This window comes from Choloepus didactylus, chromosome 4 (assembly GCF_015220235.1).
Source record: "Choloepus didactylus isolate mChoDid1 chromosome 4, mChoDid1.pri, whole genome shotgun sequence".
NCBI classification, from domain to species: Eukaryota; Metazoa; Chordata; class Mammalia; order Pilosa; family Megalonychidae; genus Choloepus; species Choloepus didactylus.
The window spans coordinates 154,057,777-154,075,633 of record NC_051310.1 but is presented as its reverse complement, the minus strand read 5'-3'; the positions used below and the strand labels follow the sequence as shown (position 1 = coordinate 154,075,633).

At 44.3% G+C, this 17,857-nt stretch overlaps 1 protein-coding gene across 1 annotated transcript; it reads left to right on the top strand.

Moving 5' to 3' along the window:
* The first annotated feature begins 396 nt into the window (after nucleotides 1–396).
* RNASE9 (ribonuclease A family member 9 (inactive)) lies at nucleotides 397–951 on the top strand. The gene has a single exon (XM_037835164.1). The coding sequence runs from the start codon at nucleotides 397–399 to the stop codon at nucleotides 949–951; it is 555 nt and encodes a 184-aa protein (XP_037691092.1).
* Nucleotides 952–17,857: the final 16,906 nt, after the last annotated feature.

Here is a 17,857-nt window from a genome sequence, read left to right as displayed (position 1 = left end):
GCTTGTTGGGGACTCATAGCTTGTATCAAGCAGTCCACATTTGTTAATTAAAACTCCATTGGAGCTCAGCTGTGCTGTATTCACTTGCTTGGAGAGTGCTGCTCTGTAGCAACAGAAGGCTTTGCAGCTTGGGCCATGGGGGGAGGGGGCTCCTGGCTTGGATCCACAGTTTTTACTTACAGATTTTATGCTGCAATCTCAGGCATTCCTCCCAATTCAGGTTGATGTATGCTGAGTGGACAGTCATATTTGTCCCCCTGCAGTTATTCCAGATTATTTACTAGTTGTTCCTGGTTGTTTATTAGTTGTGCTGGGGGATTAACTAGCTTCCACTCTTCTCTATGCCACTATCTTAGAGCCACCCCCTACTTATCTCTTTTATTCCTCACAGGAGAGATGATGCGGTCTCTGCTCAGCACACACTCACTGCCTCTGCTGCTACTGCTGCTGCCACCACTGTGCTTTCTACAAGTGGATGACAGATTCTTTTTATCAGATGATTTAACAGAAGAATTTGAAGAATATGTGGATGAATTTCATGATACGGGTCCTACCAGAGCACCTACCAAAGAAAAATTCATAAAGATCATTCTTGAACCTGAAAGACCTCTCACAGATTCCACATATTGTAGTGATGAGATCAAGTTTAAAAATATCCACAAAGGTCTCAAATGTTTTGTAGAACACTACTTCTTCAAAACAAAATATGAAGAGATACAAGATCTCTGTTACAGTACATTTGTGAAATGTAAGAATGGAATTAGAAGATGTCACAGGAGCAGGAAATTAATAGAGGGACCATATTGTAAATTAAAAAAAGGAAACACAATGCCAAATTGTGAATATGAATCATTTTACAGGAAGGTATATGTCCTTATCACTTGTCAGTGGCAAAACAAAATCCATGAACTTGTTCCTGAGAGTGTAACTGACATGTTACCATCCACATGAGGTGACTTCCTTCCAGCATTCTAGCAGAGTGTTTTCCACCAGGTAGTATAGGAGGATATAATCTCTTCATATTGATCTTTATCAATCAAATTGGAGAATGCTAATTTGATCCTATTCATTTTCATCATCTACCTCCCCATATCAAAGCTACCACTGAAAGGCAACTAGGCTTAGGTTCACAAATGGTGCTCTGAGGTGCGGTTCCGAGAATGCACAGTGTTTCACACATTTCAAATGTGTTGAGTATGAACGCATGTAGTGGCATAAGGACCAGCATTAAGAGGAATGTATATGGTTGCCTGAAGTATGTTCTAAAGATGTGTTCATCTGATCCTGTAGTTCAGCAGATTTAATAAAGTGCATCAGTCTAGTGAAGTGGTTCTGGGTACTTTTTTTTTGGTGGGGATGGGGGGAATCTCTGGATTTGCAACTTTCTTGCTCTGTGACACAATTTGATACAAAAAGAAACCAGAGTCTTGGAAACATTGTGTAATTCATCTTTCCAGTGCTATTGTTAACTATCAACATTTTTTTTTTGGGTGCTGCCTCAGCATTCATCTTACATTGGTTAAGCTGCTTGCCTCAACACTAACCTTTGGCCTAGTTAATAAGCAGCTTTCCAGCCCTGGGGAATAAACTCCCCCACAGCCCAAAACCACATCTGCAGCTACCACCCACACCACCAGCACATCTCACCCGAAACCCACAGCTGGTCTCTAATAAGTTAACCATCTCTGCCATCCTCTGACCCCCATCCCTTTCCTGCTCCCTGCACATTTGCTTTAAACTGACCAATTCCTGACTCCCATGGGAAATCTACTAACCTCCATCCATGGGCTACAATAAAGGTACAAACTGACAGGTCCCCCTTGTTCTCCCTGTGTGCTCCCTTCACTGGTTGAGCCACCTTAGCCCACTGTGTTTCCCTTTGACTCCCTCATATCACACCTCTCTCTCTGGGACCTGAGTAACATTAACTATGTTTCTGCAAGGCATTATGACCTTGGTTTCCCACTGATCACATCTGACTTCCACCAGGACCCAAATTTGAAATCCAACTTAATGAATTCAAAGTAGTTATATTTTTAGATTTTTCACCTGTCCTGTTCTTTCTATACAGCACAATGTTCATGAGTCCATGAAGGAGAAGATCCTAATAGTTTATATCTCAGGAAAATTCCTTTAAATATGCAGTATAACAAACTCCACAGATTACCTTTCAGTTGTCCATTGTTACTTTTCTGAATTTTCATGTTTGCTTTAACTTAGACATTACTGTTCACAAAACTACAAACTACTACTTATTTTCTGGCATAGTCACAATGATTCACAGTTCATAATTCCTTCCCTTACTTTCCTGTACATTTGGATTCCTCTGAGAATATATTGTTTCAGCAAAAAAAGTGGAAACCAGTATGATAAAATAAATGTATATGGCTAGTTTAAGTAACAATTTCTCTCCTTTGTCTGTCTAACTTCCTAACAGCTCTCTATTGTTTCCTATAACTTACTGAAAATAGGATAAGGGGTAGCAATTTGGTATGGTGAGGGAGAATCTACTGCTCTTGATACATTAACCCAATCCAATATGCAATTCTTCTCCCATTCTTTATCTCTGTTTTAGACTCAGAACTGTGGTCCTAATTAACAATCAATTGAAATAAGTAAAGGCCCAGGGCCAAGTGCTGCCAGGCCCCTTGTTAGTGACCAAGGAGGGAATATAAGAAAATCAAGCTTCTAGACACAAATCTTCACCTGGGGGCAGAAAACTCTTAATTGTAAACTCTGAGTGAACGAGGATCAGATAAAACTTTTGGGAATCTACATGAAACCCTCTAAAATCCAACCTTCTGTACACAAGCAGAAGGAATTGTGCACATGGGCAAGTCTGAATATGTACTGTGTGCCCGTCACCTGGTCCATGTCCACCTCATCAGTTTTAGGGTTATATAATATACAATATATTTATAATATCATAGTATAGTATAACTCAGGCCTGAAAACAATCCTAATCTACCTCCTTCCCTCCAAGATGATAAGTCTGATCAAAATATTTTCTCAAATTAGAATCATGGAATAAAACAAGGATAATTTACACTGATTATTCCTGTTATCTAAAATTACATAAAAAAGCTTTATATCATAGCCTCTGCCCACTCCTGTTTCCCTAGGATAGAGCCAAACTGCAATTTTCATCTCCACCCAGTGGAATGTTTCCTGAAGGTTATTTTCCAACCTTCAGTAGCACTCCCTCCTCAATAATACTGAAGTTCATTACTAAGAAAAATATTATCCATAACAATGATTCACATCACAATTAATTTTTTATACAGGAGTCTTTTGAGACAATATGACATTAGAACCCCAGACAACACCACTATTTACAGGCTAGCAGGTTATTGATCCACTAATGTAGGATACAATATAACATTGCATTTGACTGAGGACCCCACTTTACTGCAAAGATGTGGCATAGTACATGACCATAGTATTTTCTGGTCTTGTCAAACAATCTACCTCCCAGAAGCTGCCAACCCAGTAGAGCATTGGAACAACATCTTGAAAGCACAACTGTGGCACCAACCTAAAAATCCTTCCCCACAGAGATGGGTCACCAACCTCCAGGATGAAGTATACACTGTAAATCAGAAATCATTGCATAGTTTCATGTCTCTGTTAGATACAATATATAAACGGGAAGTAAGGAGTAAAAATATGAATGTTTCCACTTATCATGCCAACTGACACACCTGGGAAATTTGTGCTTTTCATTGCCTTGACCCTGGGTTATATAGATATAGAGGTCCTGGTTCTGAGAAGGGAAATACTTCCAGCAGAATACACAGCAAGAATTTGTCCTTGTTCTTTTGAAGTTTATAATTTAGTGGCTGGAAAACATTCACAGTTTCAGAATCCAGTCTTCCAAAGGTGTCTCTAAATACAAAATCTTATTTTGGGTAAAGTCTCTCTTACCTACTGTTTTGATAGGACTAGAATCATTAACCAGAACCTTTAAGTTGCTGGAGATATCACCTTTGATCTGTGAGGAACTTGATATTGTTTAACAGCTCTTGTAATCTTTCTACCATGAAAATTTATATTCATCCTCAGCACAAATTACAGAATGTACCAAATACAATGAGTAAAGGACATGCTGTTTTCCCCTATCTTTCTAAAAATAGAATAATTCATAGAAGTCAAGATTTTTGTGCTGCAGACATATGAAAGTGATCCCATCTTAGGCAGAGAAAGAAAAGATTTGGAGGAAATATGTGATTCCATTAGTAACCCTAATTTTGTTGTTTGATCAGGTCAGATGACCAAGGCTATCATTGGGCAGAGTTGGATAGGAAAAATGATTGCCTTACTTGAGACAAAGGATTATGGTGACCAACAATGAAAGAATGTTTAAAACACTTTGAAATGTGTATATTATAGAGAAAATGAGAATGATTTGGTATAGCTGCAATGTAATGAGAGACATTATAAAATCTATGTATATTATAATATTAGAATGAATTCTAATTGCCCTTGAGTAAGAAATAATAATTCAACTTTGCACCAAAAATGTGCAGAGGCAATTAAGCCCTCACTTGTGTATTATGATTTATTTTCTTATACATTGACTCATCACATCCTCCAGTTCCCTCAGCTCAGATCAAACTATAAGTTGGCAGATTGCTCTATGGGCTTTTACAAGGGACTCAGTTGCCTTGATGTCTTTACTATAAGGAGAAAGAAAAGGAGTGGCATTTTCAATCCTGGTACTTTCATCACACATTTGTTGTTTGATGAATGTAAAATATATGAGAGATGGAATTAGGCTGAGACTAGGAGTTGTGAATTGGGTGGAATGTGCTAAGAGTAAGAATCATTCCCTCCACTCACCTATAATTACTTCCAGGTAGTCCCCTGTGCCAGTTTGAATGTATTGTGTCCCCCAAATGCCATTATCTTTGTGGTCTTGTGGGACAGACGTTTTGGTGCTGGTTAGATTTGCTTGGAATGTGACCCCACCCAGCTGTGGGAGGTGACTTCGGTGGGATACTCCTATGGAGGTGTGACCCCACCCATTCAGGGTGGGCCTTGATCAGTGGAGCCATATAAAACATGCTGACTCAAAGAGACGGAACAGAGTACAGCTGTGAGTGACATTTTGAAGAGGAGCAAGCTTGCTAGAGAGGAACGTCCTGGGAGAAAGCCATTTTGAAACCAGAACTTTGGAGCAGACGCCAGCCACGTGCCTTCCCAGCTAACAGAGGTTTTCCGGACGCCATTTGCCATCCTCCAGTGAAGGTACCCGATTATTGATGTGTTACCTTGGACACTTTATGGCCTTAAGACTGTAGCTGTGTAGCGAAATAAACCCCCTTTTTATAAAAGCCAATCCATCTCTGGTGTTTTGCATTCCACAGCATTAGCAAACTAGAACATCCCCCAATCACAAAAAGTATTTTTGCATAGTGAGATGAAGGCAATTGCTAGAGGAAACAAAAGACAAAATACAGAAAGTTTCACCAGAAAGAATTCCTTAAATTTATAATTAATGTACTTATTTTCTCATTTCACTACTTGTGCAGAGGGTATTTCAAAGTTCAACCATGACTCAAAGTAAGGGGAATTCACCTTCTTGTGGACGAAGTATCTAACAACTTGTGCCTGTATGTTAAACCACCACCAATGCAGTGCTGTGATGTGCATTAGAGCAGGACAGGCCAAATGACCATGCTTCAAGAACCTATGATGCAGCTTGCAGGATGAATCTATGACTGTGAACTCTCTTTATGTCCCATCTTGTAAATAACAGAGAAATAAAAATTTTAATCTAGGAACCCACAGAAGCATATGCAGCACAGTATCCAACACAATGCACTTTAGTATTGCAGTTGAATCTGGTGAGGGTCATTGTGAGGATTCAGTCAGTTAGTATGATTCACCTTGCACACTGTATCATAAATTCTTGAAGAATGGTCATTTGGTCTGTCTTGCTCTAGATCAAATCTTTGCATTGCCTTGGTAGTGGTTTAAAATACATGCCCAGGAGAGGGAAGATGGTGGCATAGAGAGGAGTGGAAGCTAAGTAATCCCCCTGGAACAACTGAAAAAAACAGAAACAACTAGTGAATGATCCAGATAACTGTGGGGGGCAAACAAGACCATCCACTCACCATACACCAACCTGAATTGGGAGAAATGCCCAAGATCACAGCATAAAATCTGTAAGTAAAACCTGTGGATCCAAGTAGTGAGACCCCCTCCCCCATAGCCCAAGCTGCAAAGCCTCGTGGTGCCAGAGAGAAGCTCTCTCCCAGCAAGTGAATATAGCTCAACTGACCTCCAACTGGGGTTTTAAGTAGCGAGTGTGAACTGCTCACTACAGGTATGAATCCCCAAAAAATAGACAGAGGCTTTGGGTGACAACTGACCTGGGAGAGCCAGAGGGTCACCTTGGACTAGGTCTGAAGGGGACTATCTGTTTCCTTTTGGGCTCAGTGGAGAAAGCCCCAGCCATTTTCAGTTCCCAGTGCTGTGACTCAGAGAAGGGTGGAGATAGCACAAGCAGAGAAAGAGACCACTGAAATGCTAATGACCTCCCCCTAGGGGATCTATCTTCTCCAAGAGGAAAGGGGTGGGGACTTTCCATTCAGAACCAGACCTCAGAGCCTGGGGGAACACAGCCATATCTCTTCACACCAGTCAAGAATTATAGGCTAAAAAGGAGAAAAAAAAAAACACACAACTTGGAGCCATCTCCCCTGCGTGTAGAGGCACTCCTGTCTGGGGCTGAACCCACAGCACAGAGCCGTGCCAAGAAATCCAGTGTGACAGGGAGTCTTTCCTGCAGCACCCCTCAAATGCCACAATATTGGCTGTGGACAGTGGCCTTGAATACACCCATGGCTGATTGTCCCGGAGCTAGGAGGGTGTGCGGGGACTGAGCTTGTGCCTCGGCTTGCCAGGCCTGGGCCAGGGGACCTGATCACCCCCTGGGGAGGGTAGTAGGTACGGGCGTGAGTGCCCTCTGCAGCCCCCCCGAGCCTGAGGAGCGAGGTCAGGGCAGCTCCCTTTTCCTCACCCAAAATGCCACTGGCAGGGGAGGCTTGCCGGAGGAAACCGCCTTTCTCCCAACTGCCCTTTCCCCACTTCCTTATCTTACCCACTCACTCCCTGGTGCCAAGGCCACTCCTGCCACCGCCAGCGCGCATGCACCGTGGCCAGAACAACCCCCGCCCGCTGCAACGGCTCCTGCGTCCTCTCAGAACCAATCCTAGCCCCTCTCCCTTCAATATTGCCATTTAAGGCTGCTTCACCTCCTTTCCAGCCCTGCCCCTCTTACCAGCCTATATAACCTGTAATCACCCCTGAATAAATCTCTTTGGCGCCTACTCCTACTGGATGAAGAGTGTTTTTTGTCCTTATCGCCGCCCTCCACACCTTGCACGCCTCTCGCCGAGGACCTTGGCCACGTCCTCCGCCTCGCCCTCGCCTCCGGGAAAGAGCCCCCGCCGCCGGTACCCTTTAAGCAGCCCCGAGAGCTGAGGGCTCGGCTACCGGCCGCCACTCCCCCTAGAAGCAGTAACCCCGACCGCAACTGGTGCCCCGTGTGAGGAACGTCTCCACACGACAGTTTGGCAGGTCACCCGCTCGCCCGGACGCCCCTCCAGCTTCCCATTTCCTCGCCTGCAAGGTAAGGGCCGCCTCTCCCTCGCCGCTTCCGGAGCCGTGTGAGGTTCCTTGCTCCGAAGCCGCTCCTCCCTTCCCCCACGCTCTCTTCATCCAGTAGGAACTCCTCCCTTCCCCCACGCTCTCTTCGTCCTCTTGTATGCGCACTTCTATGACCCCCGTTCCTCCTAACACTCTCCCCCTTCCCCTCCATTACTTTGCTGTAGTTCTTTGTATCTTTATTTCCTCATTTGGTGCCGTGTGCCTCTTTGCAACCGCCCCCCCTGACTGCTCTCGTTGCCAAAGGGCACTGCTTTCTGCTCTCGCCGTCTCCTTCGGCCTTGCAGCCACAGTTTATCTCATTCTCTCTGCTCAGTAAACTACTCCTCCTTCTCCTCCCCGCCAGCCGGCCGGCCTGGCTCGGGAGCAACTCCCCCTCCTCTCCCCTCAGCTATGGGTAATCGTATCTCTACATGTCAGGCACCTCAAGTTCGTGCTCTGGCCGGTCTCCTAGACACGCATCGCTGTAAAGTGTCTGTCCGGCAGCTGCAGATATACTGGGATCTCCTGCTGCCCTTTAACCCATGGCTCACCACTTGCCATCTTTGGGACCCTGTTATTTATGATCGCCTTATTGATCGAGTCACTAATGCCATGGAACATGAGAGCAAGCGCTTCCCTCCCGGCTTGCTCCCCACCTTAATAACCATCCGCTCCTGCCTTCAAGGCTCCCTCCCCCCTGATAGAGGCCCCGTTAAATCCAAAGAGGCCCTATCAACCCAGCCAACAGACTCAGATAGCGATACTAATTCAAATCATGACTCGGACACGGAGTCCTTAGTCGAGCAGATTAACAACGCGCTCGAGGTGACTCCCAAAAAGCAAAATAACACTGCGCCACGCCAAGATGGCGAACTTCCTCTTTCTTCTTCCATCGAGGGGAGGAAATGCTCCGGTGATGACATCAGCCCTAAGCTGGGCCAGAAACCGCATATGCTTTACCCCGCCCTTTCACAGGGCGGAGCTAGTCCACCATCTTGTGCCTTAAACCCCACCCTTTCACAGGGCGAGGCTAATCCACCATCTTGTGTCTTAGCCACGCCTACCGCGCCGCCATCTTGCGACGCTTGGGGCCTCCCACTCCCGCCTCTCCCTCCGGCGAGCTCCCCTTCGGAGCCGCTACCGGCAGCTGCCGCCGTTCCTCCCACCCTGCCAACTAACAACCCTTGGCTGCCTTCTGCACCTCAAGGCAATCCTTGGGGCAATGCTCCCCCTACCCCCACTCCCGCGCCAAGTCCCCTGCAAGCGTGTCCTCCTTTCTCTCGTGCTTTTCGCTGCTTTCCTCTTAACCTTGCCCCCACCCCACAGAGGCCGCATGACTGGTATCCCATTGACTTAGATACTATCAAGCAGCTTCGCAGGGCCGTCAAGGAGGACGGGTTAGGTAGCCCATATGCTTCCCAAATACTACAGGATCTCGCCATGAACTATTGCATCCCCCAAGACTGGGCCTCGCTTGCCCGTTCAATTTTTAACCCCGGTCAGTTTGTTGACTGGCGTGCTCACTTCCAGGCAGAAGCAGCTAAGCAAAGTGAGCAAGATGCAGCCATTGGAGTCTATCATCCCCCCGAAGCCTATTTGGGCACTGGAGCATTTCTAAATGCGTCTGCTTATATTAATGTCCCTGCCACCTTCTGAACTGTCCTTAGAGGCATCGCCTTACGCGTGTTTGCCAATTGCTCTGCCTGTTGGCCTAATAAATTCACCAAGCTCTTCCAGGAGCCGAGTAAGCCTTTCACCACCTGTGTCTCCAGAGTCGAAGAAACCTGCGCTCGAAAGGTAAGTGATCCCCAGGCCCAATATTACATGTGCCCATCCTCAAATCCTGGAAAATCGTGCTGTAATTCCCCCAACAAGTACTACTGTGCATACTGGGGGTGTGAAACATTAGCCACTAATTGAAAGCCTCCTGTTCCTGATCATTACCTTACCCTAAAGTGGGCCCCTACAGGGTGCAAACTCCCTACTGTTAACTGGCTCGGCCAAGAAAGTAAGGGATCCTGCACACATCTTAATCTTACAGTGCAGCTCCCCACTAATCCCTCCTGGTTACTTGGTCAAACTTAAGGCTTCAGAATCTATGAGAAAGGAACCAACCGAGAATCACTTATTCTAATAAAAAAGGAGGCTGTAAACCAACCATACCAAAATACTGCTTTAAAAACCCCTCTGCCATTGGTCCCAATAAAGTCATTAACCCCCTTTTTCCACAGCCCCCCAGCCGTGCCTCAGCTACAAACAGCGCATCGCCAACCCCACCACCCCAGCTTCCTCTGCCCCCTTCTCGTTATTCCTCTCCCCTCCTCAGCCTCATCCAAGCCGCCTTTGCCTCAGTGAACTCCTCCAACCCCAATTTTACCTCCTCCTGCTGGCTCTGCCTCTCCACCTCTTCCTCACTGTACGAGCCCGTTGCCTCCAACCTCTCCTTTTCAGAAAGCACAGAAGACAGCCCCTCGGAATGCAGTTGGAATACCTCTGCCGTCCCCCTGACCTTTCATTCAGTCTCCTATACGGGAAAGTGCGTCCGTCCTCGCTCCAGTAACTCTCCCGACCTCACTACCTGTGCCAGCTACTCATCTCCCAGTAGCTCGGCAAAATTTCTCATTCCTCATAACTCCTCCCAATGGCTCTGCTCCTCTACAGGACTTACCCCCTGTCTCAGCACAAATATCATCAGCGAATATAAAAAAACTTGCCTCCTAATTGTCCTTATCCCTAAGGTCTTATACCACAGCAAAGAAGACTTCTTCCTCCGTCTGGAAAAAACTGCAGCTCCTGTCCTTCTGCAAAAGCGAGAGCCCATCACCGTCCTCACAATTGCCTCCCTCCTAGGTCTTGCCGGCACTGGTACCGGAATCGCTGCACTAGCCAGTCAAGGCTCCGCCCTAACTCACCTCAGGGCGGCTGTTGACGAGGACATTCGTCACTTACAAAACGCTATTTACCATCTAAAAAAATTCTATCAATTCCCTCTCTGAAGTCGTGCTCCAAAACCGCCGAGGTCTTGACCTTCTCCTCCTCAAAGAAGGAGGCCTCTGCGCCGCCCTAGGAGAAGAGTGCTGTGTTTATGCCAATTCCACAAGTCTCGTCGAGGACAGCCTGAAAAGGGTCCGAGAGGGACTGGAAAAGCGTAAAAGAGATCGTGAAGCCACCAGTTATTGGTCCAGTTTTTTCACTCCCATCCTCCCATACATCCTTCCTTTTCTAGGCCCCCTATTAATAATTATTCTAGCTCTCATCTTAGGACCCTGCATCATACGCAAAATTGTCCAACTTGTAAGGAAACAAACAGATGCCATTTTTTCCTCGTTCGTGCAAATCCAGTATCAGCGACTCGCCACCTCTGACGCCCCCCACTCCAAGATGACAGCCAACCCTCCGCGACCTCAATGCCACCGGTCAACCCGCCGACCGCGAGGCCCTTCCCAATCACCTGAACATCGCTCTCGCCTCGAGTTCCAGCTTCTCTGAACCCCTGAACTTTAAACCCCTGAACTTTAAACCCCTCACCTTCGCCCAGCCCGCTGCAGCGAAGCCGTTGTCAAGCGCCCGGGCACCACACCAACACTGAGCTCCAGCCTCGCTGAGCCACCGTCAACCCCTTTTTCCCCTTCCCTTACCTCCCCCTTCCCTCACCCTTAGCGGCCTCTCCGGTAAAGCCTCTTCCTCTAATTAGAAAAGAAAGGGGAATTGCGGGGACTGAGCTTGTGCCTCGGCTTGCCAGGCCTGGGCCAGGGGACCTGATCACCCCCTGGGGAGGGTAGTAGGTACGGGCGTGAGTGCCCTCTGCAGCCCCCCCGAGCCTGAGGAGCGAGGTCAGGGCAGCTCCCTTTTCCTCACCCAAAATGCCACTGGCAGGGGAGGCTTGCCGGAGGAAACCGCCTTTCTCCCAACTGCCCTTTCCCCACTTCCTTATCTTACCCACTCACTCCCTGGTGCCAAGGCCACTCCTGCCACCGCCAGCGCGCATGCACCGTGGCCAGAACAACCCCCGCCCGCTGCAACGGCTCCTGCGTCCTCTCAGAACCAATCCTAGCCCCTCTCCCTTCAATATTGCCATTTAAGGCTGCTTCACCTCCTTTCCAGCCCTGCCCCTCTTACCAGCCTATATAACCTGTAATCACCCCTGAATAAATCTCTTTGGCGCATACTCCTACTGGATGAAGAGTGTTTTTGTCCTTATCGCCGCCCTCCACACCTTGCACGCCTCTCGCCGAGGACCTTGGCCACGTCCTCCGCCTCGCCCTCGCCTCCGGGAAAGAGCCCCCGCCGCCGGTACCCTTTAAGCAGCCCCGAGAGCTGAGGGCTCGGCTACCGGCCGCCACTCCCCCTAGAAGCAGTAACCCCGACCGCAAGGGTGGAGCTGTGCAGAAGGGGGAAATTGACATGTCCCATTCAACCATCTTTGAGGCGGGCTGGGAACACCCCTGCACAGCCCAGCATCCCAGGTCTTCCCTGGAGTCCAGTGTGCACTTGTGATGTGGCACAGCCCCCCCTCCCTCAGCAGAGGTCCTGGAAGAGCACAGCAGGGAAGGGGGAACCACTCAGAAATCCCAGGGAACCTATGCCAATACCAAGGACTTTTGGGTCAGTGGCAGAGAACAGCCTTAAGTCTCTGGGAACACCTGGGAGGTTTGATTATTAAAGCTGCCCTTCCTCCCTAACCTCTCAGATGCATGCCCCTCATTTGGGGTGGATGGCACTGACAGCACACCCAAATTAAGTTCACTGAGTGGACCCCACGGGGGTCAGATCCCCACACACCACAAAGACAGGGTTGGGGAGAGCTGACTTGAGGGGCATTGGTGACTCACAGACGCCATCTGCTGGTTGGTTGGAGAGAGTGTACACCACCAACCTGCAATTTTGACAAATTAAAGATCAAGTAAAGCAAATGCCAAGAGGCCGAAAACAACAGAAAATCTTAAAGCTTATGATAAAACCAGATGATATGGAGAACCCAAACCTAAATACCCAAATCAAAAGATCAGAAGACACACAGTACTTGGTGCAATTAATCAAAGAACTACAGACAGGCAATGAGAGCATGGCACAGGATATAAAGGAAATGAAGAAGAGCATGGCACAGGATATAAAAGACATAAAGAAGACCCTAGAAGACCACAAAGAAGATATTACAAGAGTAAATAAAAAAAAATAGAAGAGCTTATGGAAATTAAAGAAACCGTAGGCCAAATTTAAAAGACTCTGGATACTCATAATACAAGATTAGAGGAAGGTGAACAACAACTCAGCCTCCTTGAGGACAACAGAACAGAAAATGAAAGAACAAAAGAAAGAATGGGGAAAAAATAAAAAAAATCAAAATGGATCTCAGGGATATGATAGATAAAATAAAATGTCCAAATTTAAAACTCATTGGTGTCCCAGAAGGGGAAGAGAAGAGTAAAGGTCTAGAAAGAGTATTCAAAGAAATTGTTGGGGAAAACTTCCCAAACCTTCTACACAATATAAATACACAGAGCATAAATGCCCAGTGAACTCCAAATAGAGTAAATCCAAACAAACCCACTCCAAGACATATTCTGATCAGGCTGTCAAATATTGAAGAGAAGGAGCAAGTTCTGAAAGCAGCAAGAGGAAAACAATTCACCACATACAAAGGAAACAGCATAAGACTAAGAAATGACTACTCAGCAGCCACCATGGAGGTGAGAAGGCAGTGGCATGACATATTTAAAATTCTGAGAGAGAAAAATTTTCAACCAAGAATACTTTATCCAGCAAAACTCTCCTTCGAATTTGAGGGAGAGCTTAAATTTTTCATAGACAAACAAATGCTGAGATTTTGCTAATAAAAGATCTGCCCTACTTGAGATACTAAAGGGAGCCCTACTGACAGAGAAACAAAGAAAGGAGAGAGAGATATAGAGAATTTTAACAGACATATATAGAATATTACATCCCAGGTCACTGGGACACACATTCTTCTCTAGTGATCATGGCTCTTTCTCCAGAATGGACCATATGCTGGAGCATAAAACATGCCTCAATAAAAAAAAATGAATTTGTTCAAAGCACATTCTCTGACCACAATGGAATACAAATAGAAGTCAATAACCATTAGAGACTTGGAGAATTCACAAACACCTGGAGGATAAACATGAGGGGGAGATGAAAACATTCCCAGATAATCAAAAGCTGAGGGACTTCATCACCAGTACTCAGTCCTATAAGAAATGCTAAAGGGAGTTGAGCAGGCTGAAAGGAAGGGACACTAAAGAGTTGACTGAAACTACATGAAGAAATAAAGATTTCCAGTAAAGATCACATGGTAAATATAAATACCAATACTACTGTATTTTTGATTGGTAACTCCACTATTTACTTCCTACAGGATCTAAAATACACAAACCGTAATGATAAATCAGTGTTTTGGACTCAATGTAAAATAGGTAATTTTTGACAAGAACTACATAAAGGTGGGGGAATGATGGAGTATAGGAACATAGTTTATGTGTCATATTGAAGTTAAGTTGATGTCAAAGAAAAACAAGATTGTTACAGATTTAAGATGTTAAGTTTAAGCCCCACGGTAAACACAAAGAAAGTAACAGAGAATATGACCATAAGGAGGAAAAGTAGAGTAGGGGTTCTGAGAAGTGGGGGAAGGGGCAATGGGGAGTTAAGAAATGAGTGTAGGGTTTCTGTTTGGGGTGAAGGGAAACTTCTAGAAATGGATGGTCAGAAGGTGATAGCATTGCAACATTCTAAATGTGATTAATCCCTCTAATGGAATTTTAGGGAGGGGGTGGAATGGGAAGATTTAGGCTGTATATGTGTTTCCATAATATAAAAAAAAGACAGTCTAAATAGATGACAATTAAATGCCAAGGATGATCCTGGATGGGATCTGAGGATGGAGGAGAGGAGGCTCAAAGGGACACAGATGGTACACAAGAAAAGAAAAAAGGAAATACAGAATGTAAGCTTTATATCAATGTTGAATTTCTTGAACTTCTTAGCTGCGCTTAATGAGATTGCATAAAAGAATGTTCTTGTCCATGGGAAAGGTATATGTGAATTAGATTGTTCAAAGATATGTGCAGCTTGCTCTCATCTATTCAGAGGACAGAGCAATAGATGATGGATGATAGGGAGGGAGGGAAGGAGGGAGAGAGGGAGGGAAAGAAAGAAATGGTGGTGTGACAGGATGTTAAAGGTGGTGGATTGGGGTATCAGGGGAGGGGGTTGGGGTATGATGGAGTTCTATGTATGGGGTTTGTACTGTTTTTGCAACTGTTCCTGTAAGATTGAATTTATTTCAAAATAAAATTTATTAAATTGAAAAAAAATACATGCCCAAATTGTCTGACAGTTTTGCCAAAAGAAGCCTAATTTCCCATTGTGCTGCTTTGGCTATACTGTGTCCCCCAGAAAAGCCATGTTCTTTAATGCAATCTTGTGGGTGCAGACTTACTAGTCTTTTGATTAGGGTGGAATCTTTTGATTGAGTGTTTCCATGGAGATATGACTCACCTAATTGTGGGTGAGACCTTTGATCAGATCATTTTTGTGGAGGTGTGGACCCCACCCATTCAGGGTGGGTCTTAATTAGATCACTGGAGCCCTTTAAGAGAGCTGAGAGTCCACACAGACCCAGACACTTGAGGTGCAGGTAGCTGCACAGAAGCACATTTGGAGATGCTAAGCTAAGAGATGGAGCCCAGAGTTTGCTCCAGAGAAGCTAAGAGAGGACTCCCAGATGCTTAAAGAGAAATGTCCCAGAAGAACCAAGCAGAGAGCTGAGAGAAGCTAAGAGAGACAGAAGCCCAGAGACAATTTGGCAAAAACCATTTTGAAACCAGAACCTGGAAGCAAAGGACCAGGAGACACCAGCCACCTGCCTTCCCAGTTGATGCCATTGGCTTTTCTTTAGTGAAGGTATCCTCTTGTTGATGCCTTAGTTCAGAGACTTTTATGGCCTTAGAACTGTAAACTTGTAACCTAATAAATCCACTTTATAAAAGCCAATCCATTTCTGGTATTTTGCATAATGGCAGCTTTCGGGAACACCCACCCCTTCAGTTTTGGTTGGACTTTGTGACAACTTTCTTTTAAATAGAATGAAGTGGAAGTGGCAGTGTATGACTTCTGTAATTGGGTCTTAAAAGATACTGCAAATATGAAAAAAAAAAAAAAGATACTGCAGCATCAGGAAATTAGTTTCTGAATTGATGTTCAGGAATTGAACAGTTAACATCCAGGAATTGGTCATGTTCAGGAATTGCCATGTACCCAAAGCCCTGCCATAACAAAGATACTAAATCTGGCAGATCTTCTCTAGTTGGAGCAACTACTTAGTTGATTTTGCAATAGTTCATTGTCATCTATCAGAATTTGTCTTGTTTACATAGCATCAGAATAATGGGATACCATGGCATTCTGGTTGCTAAAGCTGCCATTATGCTTTCAGTGTTGAAAGTGGGCATCATTGTCTCATTCCTGATCTAATGCGGAAATCTTTAAATCTTTCACCATTGAATATCATATTAGCTGTGGTTTTTTTTTTATAAATGCCCTTTTTCATCTTTAGAAAGCTCCCTTCTATTCCTAGTTCCTAGTTTTCTGAGTGTTTGTATCAAGAATGGGTGGTGAATTTTGTCAAATGCCTTTTATGCATCTATTGAGATATCCATGTGGAGGTTTCCTTCATTTTATTTGTATAACATATTACATTGATTTTTGTATGTTGAACAACCTTTGAATTTCTGGAATAATTACCACTTGGTCATAGTGTATAATATGTTTACTGTGTCATTGGATTTTGTTTGCTAGCATTTTGCTAAAGACTTTTGCATCTATATTCATAAGGGAAATTGGTTTATAAATTTATTTTCTTCTCATGTCTTTATAAGACTTTAGAATCTGAGTAATGCTAGCTTCATGAATAAATTAGGAAGTTTCTCTCCTCTTAAATTCCTTGAAGAGTTTGAGAAGGATTGGTGTTAATTCTTCTTTAAATGTTTGGTAAAATTTAAGGTGAAGTCATCTGGTCCTGGGCTTTTCTTTTTTGGGAGGTTTTGAATTATTGATCCAATCTCTGTACTTATTATAGGTTTGTTGAGGTTTTCTATTTCATATTGAGTCAATTTGGGAAATTGGTGTGCATTGGGGTGCACAGAACAAACAGGAGATATCTGTAAATACTGTGAGATTTTATAAAGATGTCTTACACAACTCTGGGAATGCATGAGTTCAAATCCCATAGATCAGACTGGCACTCCAATGAAGGTCTTCAATGAATTCCCCAACAGAAGCTGGCTGGCTTAAGCAAAAATGAATGTTCTTTCTTCTGTCACTGAAGCTTTCACCTCCCCCTTAAAAGCCTTCATTGATTGGATTAAACTTCTCTCACTGTGGAAGGCACTCCCCTTGGCTGACTGCTGAAGTAATTAGCCACAGATGTAGTCAACATGCTGATGATTTAAGTCCACAAAGTGTTCCTGCAGTAACAGGTAGACCAATGCTTGTTTGACCAGGCAGCTGGACACCATCACCTGAACAAGTTGACACATGAACCTAACCACCACAGTGTGTTTCTAAGAATTTTTCCATTTCTTCTAGATTATTTAATTTGTTGGTGTACAATTGAACACCATAATAATGTCCTCTTATAATACTTTTAATTTTTTAATGTCAGCAGTGATAGCACCATTTTCTTTTCTGATTTTATTTATTTGCATCTCTTCTCTTTTTTCCTTTGTCACTCTGACTAAAAGTTTGGCATTTTATTGATTTTTTTCAAAGAACCAACTTTTTGTTTTGTTTATTCTCTAAATTGTTTTCCCATTCTCCATTTCATTTATCTCCATTCTCATCTTAATATTTCCTTTCTTCTGCTCTTCTTTTTTTAGATCCTCATGATGTAAAGTTAGGTTATTAATTTGAGATCTGACTTCTTTTTAAATATAGATATTCATAGCTATAAATTTCCCTCTGACACTGCCTTTGCTGCATTCCATAAGTTTTGGTATGTTGTATCTTTGTTTTCATTTCTCTCTAAGCAACAAAAAAATATTAATCAAAATTTTAAAAAGTATTTTCTAATTTCCATTGTTATTTCTTTTTTAACCCATTGGTTGTTTAAGAGAGTGTTGTTTAATTTCCATATATTTCTAAATTTCTCAGTTTTCCTTCTATCACTGATTTTCACCACTAT